An 8,446-nucleotide genomic window follows, 5' to 3' on the forward strand; every position below is an offset into this window, starting at 1 on the left:
TGTAAAATAAAGTGTAACCTATATTACTAGACTTGTTGCCTTCTAGTAAAAAAAAAAAGATTATAATATCCGCGTACTACTATTATTAAACAGAGAGTAATTATGTAAATTTTTTAAAAAAAGTGTAACCTATTTTTGTCAAAACCGTTGTCTTTTTTTTTTTTTTTTTTTTTTTTAAGGTTGTCAAAACCGTTTTGTCTTTTTTTGGTTGTTTATTGTTTGTAATTGTGACATAAATATTTTCATAACAAGAGTTGGTCAAAGTTAGCAAATCGGTGTAAGTTAACAACTATTTTATATTCTTAAAGAAACAATGATTTTATAATAAAAATTACTAAAGTAACCCTCAAGTTATTAGTTTTAAATAATAAAGATGAATGATATTTTTGTCCAAATGAAAAGGTGAACACTTGCTAACTTGAACCTTGATGTTTTTTGTTGATCTAAGTTAGCAAACCCCATATATATATATATATATGACATATCTAGTGAGAATGTCTTCTTTTTGTGAAAATGGTGAGAATACTTATTAACCGTTGGATAAAAATAAGTTGTTGAGATTAAAAAAGTCCAATTAAGAAACCCAGGTTCAATATGATATATGCTAGTTTATCATGTTACTATATGCTCGAGTATCATGATAAAATATAGAGTTAGTTCTCCATAGTCTTCCTCTCAAAAACCTTCAAAAAGTCTAACTCATAAACACACCCTTGGGGTCTCTATTGTTGGAAATAAAGTCTGTTACAAGTATAAAATCAAAGTCATACAAATAGCTTTTTAACTCAACAGTCAACACTATATATCATGAGTAAAAAATACATCTGCAAAATGATAGGAAAAAATAATTCAAAAGGCTATCCATTTTAACCATCTTACACAAGTGTTTAACGGAAACTTTAACGTCGTTGGAAATTAAATATCTTGATCGATATGGCAAAGACCAATACAAAAGCTATTGTAAAACCAAAAACTATAATAGCAACCACTCCCAAAAAATCATGTCTGAAACCAAAGTAGTCTCTTAAATAGTCTTGTACAGGAACACTTGTTCCTCTAATCTCAACATTGCTTTTTATATCTCCAAACTGCGAAGTCATCAATCCATTTAAAGTCCAAGCTACTGGATTCAACCAACTGTACCATCTCCACCATAAAGGAATCCTCTGTAAGGAAACACAGAAAATCAATTAATATATTTATAGAAGACAAATATGAACTTAACATCAGACGAAGCTCAAACTTACGGGGTGTGGGACTAGGAATCCTGAGAAGAGATTCCATGATGTCATGGTTGCACCGCTAATTAAACCGGCTATGGGTAGGTTTGGGGTCATGGCTGCTGTCATCATGCCAAGATAGGTAAAGTAGAGGAAGTTGAAGAACATGAAAAATATGTACCAAAAGAACTTGGTAGCACTCCATTCGTAACCAATCATCGCATAAACAATAATTCCATAAACCACAGCTTGAACAAGATTATAAGGGATTTCAATTAGAGCCTACATAAAGAGAAAAAATATTATTAGAAAAAATAGATGAAAATTATTTCAAGTATGAGGCTATGTAGATAAGGACTGATAAGAAATTGTTTACCTGAGAAGTAGCATATGCCATAGATGAATACATTCCTGCTGCTCTTTCTCGGTGAAGGACTACTCGCTCTACATCTACCACCGGTTGTACTGAGAAACAATTCTTGACACCAATAAGTATACTAGCCGTATACATAAAGCCCATCGAATTAAATAAATCTTGTTGCTTTTTACTGCAATAAATTATTGTACAAATTCACTTTTAGAATAAATAGAATAAGAGTTTGAAAGCCGTAAAAAAATTGCAGTTTCCAGTTTCATCTTACTATTTGGAGCCAAAGTTATGGTACATGCTGCCAAGCAACACAGCGACAATGGTTGTGAAGAGAAACCTTATGGCATTGTACAGAGGGTTGCGCCAGTAAGACCAATGTTGTTTCCATAAACAAGTCATAAATTGGACAGCGAAGGACCTAGAGTACTTTGAAGGAAAACAAAGTTCATTTGAAAAAGGAGCTGGAGTGCTCAATTCTTGAATAAGAGCTTTGTTTCTCCTAAAATAAAATGTCATGGATCAGTTTTTCCATAAGTAAACTGTGTATATACAATAACTCGCAGTAATTTTGAACTGTTGGCCATTAATTGTTGTTAGACTTTTAACAATGGCAAATACCTGTATAATGTTGAATTTATGTACACCTCAGCAAAATCAACCCCTAATTCTAATTCTTTAGATGAAGTAGTGACTTCCAAAATCCAAGTTGCTGGATTATATCCATCTTTAATGTTACCTACACCTTGAATTCTCTTCATGATAAAAAGTGGACAAAGATAAAGTTTGTGCTGAAGCAGTTTAGAGAAGTAAAACACACTTTGATATCAAAGTTTTGATAAGAATTCTACCTGAAAGTAATTAATTAAATTACAAGAATGGTGTCCAAGTGGACCCACATATATCTCTTGTCCTCCTTGCTTCAATAAGAAAAGCTACATTTCGTTGAAAATAAAGATCAGAAGCTTGATAAGGGAAGAAATCAAACAAAAAACTAAATTTTCTACGAAGTTTAATTTTACCTCGTCAAAAGATTCAAATATATGAATGCTGGGCTGATGAATGGTACAAACAATTGTTCTTCCTGTGTCCACTATGTTTCTAACTGCTCTCATAACAATAGATGCAGCCCTTGCATCTAGCCCCGAAGTTGGCTCATCCATGAATATTATAGAAGGATTAGCCACTAACTCAACTGCAACTGTCAACCTTTTGCGTTGCTCCGTCGATAGACCACTAACCCCTGGCAATCCGACAATTGCATCCCTAAGCGGGTTTAGCTCCACAAGCTCCATGACTTCCTCAATGAACATCTGCAACCATTAGTCAAATCGAGGCTTTTTATCAAGTTCAAAACATCCAACGGTTTATTTTTTGTTGCAACATTCTTCTTGCTTCAGCATTATTTTATACATAATGAGTGAAGCATGAAGACTTTGATGCAGAAGGAAGGGTGTGGTATTCTGGATACAGAAAATCATACAAAGCATGGGATTCAAACACCAACCTTCCTTGTTTCTTTCTCGATTTCCGAAGGCAATCGAAGCCATGCTGAATAGAGCAAAGATTCATATACAGTAACATGAGGAGAGTGGATATCATTTTGCTCACAGTATCCAGAAATTCTTGCAAATGTTTCTTGCTTCTTAGGATATCCAGAAATTGTGATGGTCCCACCAATATATCCACCAGTTTTTCTACCAGAAAGCACATCCAACAAAGTAGTTTTTCCAGCACCCGTGACGCCCATTAAAGCAGTGAGAACACCAGGCCTAAAAATTCCACTGACACCTTTCAAAAGAACCAACTTATCCTCATGGACACCTTGATTCCTCATTTCCTTCAAGTTTAGAGAGACTTATATTTAACAATAAAGAAATGAGAGTTGAGTACAAGCTTTTCCATTTGAATATATATATTATCATTACCTGTGGCATGTCTACAGAATATGTTACTTCATCAAAGGTGACACAATGTGGTTCAAAAGGAAGAACCATTCCTCTTTTTCTTCCACTATTATCCTCATTGTCTAGAGAATGGTCTGATTTTACAACCTGATGTTTACCAATTGCTGCATAATCAATATGCAATATTAGTACATACTTTAGGCTCTTCTTTGTTCAAAAAATTAATGTTATTACTCTGAACAAACTCACGGTTCAAGTAAGCGAGAGCAAGTAGGTAACCAAAGTTGAATAGTAATGTGTATCCAATCATTGCTCCAAAACCTATCCAATACCAGTAAGACTGAGTAAAGAACCCTCGAGATTTCAAAATTTCAACTCCTAGCGAATCCGTCGAGTTGGGAAGAACCTTTCATAAAAAATACATATCCAGTCAATCGATTATATTTATGTGATAAATAAGATTAGTAAAATGAAGATATAGAATAATCAAAATTATACATGTCTCCAGCTCTTCCCTAAGAACTCGTTATTCACTACGGCATTTTGTGCATACATCATAGGTGATATCCAGTATCCCCATATCCACCCTTTTTCTATATCATCTGAAACCATAAAGCCAAAGAAATAGACATATATTGTTACTCCAAATCTAGAAAAATAATACAAACAATAAACATAAATATTGAATTTTCTATCCATGATCTATAATACCTTTTGAGAGGGAAAAACCACTCATGACAACCAGCAAAGCCAATGTAAATGATCCTAGTGTTGAAGCTACTGACATGTCTCTTCCAACTGCCCCAAGGAACCGGAATAGCGAAGACCCCATTTGGTTAACAGAAGATATAAGAAGGAATTGCTTAAGAAACCTGAATTTACATAAAGAACATGCTTCTAAGTCAAACTAATTGAAGGGTAATTTTTCAAGTTTTGCTAATAGGTATTGGAAATTAAGCTTTTATACCTTCCAAATTCAGGATCATAACCAATGAAGTAATAGGTGAGGAATATCCATACAGCCACTTCCAAAATAGTCAAGGGGATTTTTATAATCCATGAAGGGAGAGCATATGCCCAAGAAGGGAAGAAAAGATATCCTCTTTGCTTGTAGAATACAGGAAGATTTATGACTGCCATGTCAAGTTCAGAAAGACCATTAAACATGATTATCATATTTCCAAAGAACATTGCACCCGCATAAATGTTTCCATCGGTCACTGAGTCATGGTGCATTTCTGTCCGGAGGAAAACAGTCATGGTAATTGTGGCCACCACAGCAATCTGAGAAAAATAAAGGCTTCAGTGATGAAGGTGAATCAATCATGCACACATAAAGTGAAAAAACTAAATAGAAGGTTTGAACTTCTAACCTACCTGGCAAAGTTTGAAGATATATAAAAACGAATTGCGTTTCATGAGTAAGTATTCTCTTGATAAGCAAGCTTTGAATAATTCCCAGTTTCCAATTCCATACTTGTTGGTTGTCAAAGCTGCTGGGTGACTTTTAGACTTGTCAAATTGAGTAACAAGATCATTACCAAGGCTTTTCCCAACATGAGATGACTTAAATGCCTCTGCAAACTCTTTAGCTGTCACAAATCTATAAGGTTTATCTCTTTGTGCCCAATACTGTTCCTGATCTTTCATAGATGTCACCTGCAACATTATAGCAAATATTAAACAGTTAAAACTTAGTCCTGTGTCTTAACCATATATGAGGTCGAAAGAAGATAAGTGGACTATTTGGATTGCCTTATTTTAATTTATGTATTAATCAACTTATGAGATTGTTTGAGAGAGCTTATGGAAACATCCTATGACATATCCATAAGCTCTCCAGCAAAACTTATCAAAACAACTTATATGAAAACAATTTGACTTTATTTTATCTTTTGTTATAGAAATAACTTATATTAGTTATATATAAGTACTTGAATGATAAAGGCTTAAGCTATACGAGCTTAATTCATCTGTTTATCCAAATAGGGCCAAAGTAACACTCACTTCTTGTAAAAAGTCTGCCACAGCTTTCCTCGCATGGCATATGAAACCCATTGAAGCAAAAAAATCGAGCACATGCTCACAGGGACCTTGATACACAATATGCCCCTCAGAGAGTAGAATAATGTCGTCGAAAAGATAGTAAGTCTCAGGTGGTGGCTGCAAGAGTGAGATTACAGCAGTTCCTTTGAGAAGATGGACATAATGCATCACTGATCTCACAACTTGAAAAGTTGTCGAGCTATCCAAACCAGTAGATATTTCATCCATGAAAAGAGCCTTAGCTGGTCCTACCAGCATCTCCCCTGTATTTATAGATTCGTAAGAGTTTCTCATTGTCACTTTATTGTAGTGAATCGAATTGTATACTTCAATATTGAAATGACGTCGGTTTTACCTGTCGTTACACGTTTTCTTTGTCCTCCAGAAATACCTCTTAACATTTCATTTCCCACCACAGTATCTGCACATATCTCCAATCCCAGAACCTGAAAATATAAAGAAAATAAAATTAAAATTAAGAAAAAATTTCATTACTTTTATGATTATCAGAGAAGGTTTTGATTGTGTATGATTTTTACCTTTAGAATATAATCTACTACTAGATTTTCTTTCTGGCCTTCAGTTGCAACAGCCTGAGCATTATAACTCATTAGTCCAACAATCATTGTGTATTAGTAATTCTATAGTAAATCGAAAACATGAAAGTAATTTGTGTTACACTCGCTCTTACCTTCATAAATACATCGATATCTGGATCAGGGATAATGTTTTTCTCTTTTTCTCTTCTACACACCTCTGCTAGCATATCTACACAATAGCAAAGTCAAATTTTTTCCTTTCAAATATTACTTTGAGAAGAAATAAGTAATGAAAAATGCAATGGCGCATACTAACCATATTGATGCCCAACGCCTTGGACTCTTGCGGAGAAGGCCATCGTTTCTCTGACAGTCAATTCTCCAAGGTGAAGATCATTTTGACTGACATAAGCAGCAGTTCTTTGGGGTACAAATTCTTTCATCTCATGACCATTATAACTCACTTTTCCAGTAAACTGTTCATGAAATTGCACCTCATTAGCAATCTAGAAATCCCAAATGTGGAAGCATCATTTAGCAATTGAATAACATATTTTTGTTTATGTCTTAATTAACCTTTAGCTTGGGATCAAGTTTGCCAGCCAAAGCCAAGAGAAGTGTGGTCTTTCCAGAACTTGGAGGTCCCAGAAGCAATGTCATCCTGGATATATGTTTTAGAGTAAAAATTGTGAGTATATTATAATTAAATTGACACAATTGAACATTTCTAATTTACAATCATCTCCGATGAAATTGAACGCCGTTCATTTAGGTTACAAGGTCAAATTCTTACCACTAAGTTCACACCTTATGACATAGATTAAGATATTCATTTCTGTTTGTAATGATACATAGCTGGAATTATTATGTAGCATCAACATTTCACATAGAAGATGTGTTCGGTGTTGAACACAAGTGGTTTCATTCAATTATTCTGTTTTTCACATTGAAGGCATTTCAGGTGTTCTCATTGATACATATCGGTGTCTCTGACACCAACACGACACTTATATATGTGGCTACATTCAATTAATTAATTTTTAAAATTATTAATTACCGGTGTCGACGTGTAAATGTCATGTCATACGAATTAATATTCATTTCTTTATTACCTGCCAGGCTTTATTATTCCACTAACATCCTGAAGAATATTCACATGTTGTCTTCTTCTTCTTAGAATAGAGTTCAATGGAGCCTTTGAAATAAAATAAAAAAATAAAAAAATTAATGTATTAGAGTATTCTCCAATATCAAAACAATTGATATTGATTTTTGAATGTCATTATTTACATAGTACTACTACATACCTCTACCATATCAAGAGTGTAATTAGTGAGGGTAGGTAAAGCTCTCTTTCCTGCATGAACTTCTGTTTCAATCTTCAAATTTTCAAATCGAACTTCAATTGTAGGAATATCAACTCCAACTCTGTTATATCATAAGTACATTTTTATAAGCTAGGATAAAATAAAATATAAAAGATTGAAAAATGTTACCTATCAATGCGATCCTTAAGCTTCAACAAGAAATTTTCATTATCAGCATCAGCAATTCTCACTAGTCTTTCTAACAAATATTTTCTTTCTTGTAATCCAATTTTGTGAACATCAATTTCATTAGCCTCTCCTTCAGAGTTAATCAATAAACCTCTTCTCAAACGTGTAACAGTTGGAAGTCTCTGAATTGCAGCCCATTTTAAAGCCTCTAATTCATCATAACTCTCCATTTTTTATGCCTCCAAAACACTCAATGTTGTTCCTATGTACATTAAATAAGATGTGTAACACTTCTGTCTAACTCTAATGCAATTTTTTTAGGATGAAGTGTTAGTTCATTTTTTTTCTTACATGCAAATGTTTGTTAAATTAGTGGTTACATTAGTTTCCAGAATCAAATCGTGAACATCTTTTTTTTTAAAAAGAAAATCAGGAACATCTTCTTAAAACTCTTTCAAAACTTGGTGTTTATAATTAATACGGAAATCTTATAGTAGTGGGTCCCACTATTAAATAGGTCATATCGGGATTAGGATTCTCTCTTTGTTAATATTGTCATATGTTTATCTATTTCTAAATAGAACTTTCCATTTTTTTTGAAAAATTTAGGGATCCAATTCATACATTATTAAAGGTGGTCAAATTTCATTGTTTTAAAATATAAATTAATTTTGGAGATATTTACATTGTTTGGTTATTTATTAGGGTCAAACTTTATTTAATTTTAAATTCATATTTATAAATTATACCCTTTGAAGAATATCGCTAACAAAGAAAATACTTCAATTACCCTTAAAAAAGGAAAATACTTCAATTAGGGTTCGTTTGGTGCACAGAATAGAGAGAGGATATGATAAAACTATCATATCCT

At 33.3% G+C, this 8,446-nt stretch overlaps 1 protein-coding gene across 1 annotated transcript; it reads right to left on the reverse strand.

Annotated features, from left to right (window-relative positions):
- Positions 1-899: 899 nt before the first annotated feature.
- Positions 900-7,410, reverse strand: LOC11445273 (pleiotropic drug resistance protein 1). Its single transcript, XM_039828165.1, has 21 exons — positions 7,387-7,410; positions 7,192-7,274; positions 6,656-6,740; positions 6,451-6,555; positions 6,080-6,133; positions 5,896-5,986; positions 5,502-5,803; positions 4,872-5,153; positions 4,462-4,778; positions 4,203-4,366; positions 3,993-4,111; positions 3,691-3,900; positions 3,516-3,641; positions 3,095-3,427; positions 2,610-2,900; positions 2,439-2,522; positions 2,209-2,342; positions 1,862-2,089; positions 1,597-1,768; positions 1,248-1,502; positions 900-1,166 (listed from the first exon to the last, which is right to left on the reverse strand). Exons 1-21 carry the CDS (start codon positions 7,393-7,395, stop codon positions 900-902), a joined length of 3,711 nt encoding a protein of 1,236 aa, XP_039684099.1. The 5' UTR covers positions 7,396-7,410.
- Positions 7,411-8,446: the final 1,036 nt, after the last annotated feature.

Source organism: Medicago truncatula, chromosome 7 (genome assembly GCF_003473485.1).
Source record: "Medicago truncatula cultivar Jemalong A17 chromosome 7, MtrunA17r5.0-ANR, whole genome shotgun sequence".
Classification (NCBI taxonomy): Eukaryota; Viridiplantae; Streptophyta; class Magnoliopsida; order Fabales; family Fabaceae; genus Medicago; species Medicago truncatula.

Coding starts and splice junctions, on each gene's coding strand:
- LOC11445273 (XM_039828165.1), bottom strand. Junction 4,779..4,871: donor ATATCTTCAAACTTTGCCAG/GTAGGTTAGAAG, acceptor TATTTTTCTCAG/ATTGCTGTGGTGGCCACAAT. Junction 4,112..4,202: donor TTTTTCCCTCTCAAAAGGTA/TTATAGATCATG, acceptor TCTATTTCTTTG/GCTTTATGGTTTCAGATGAT.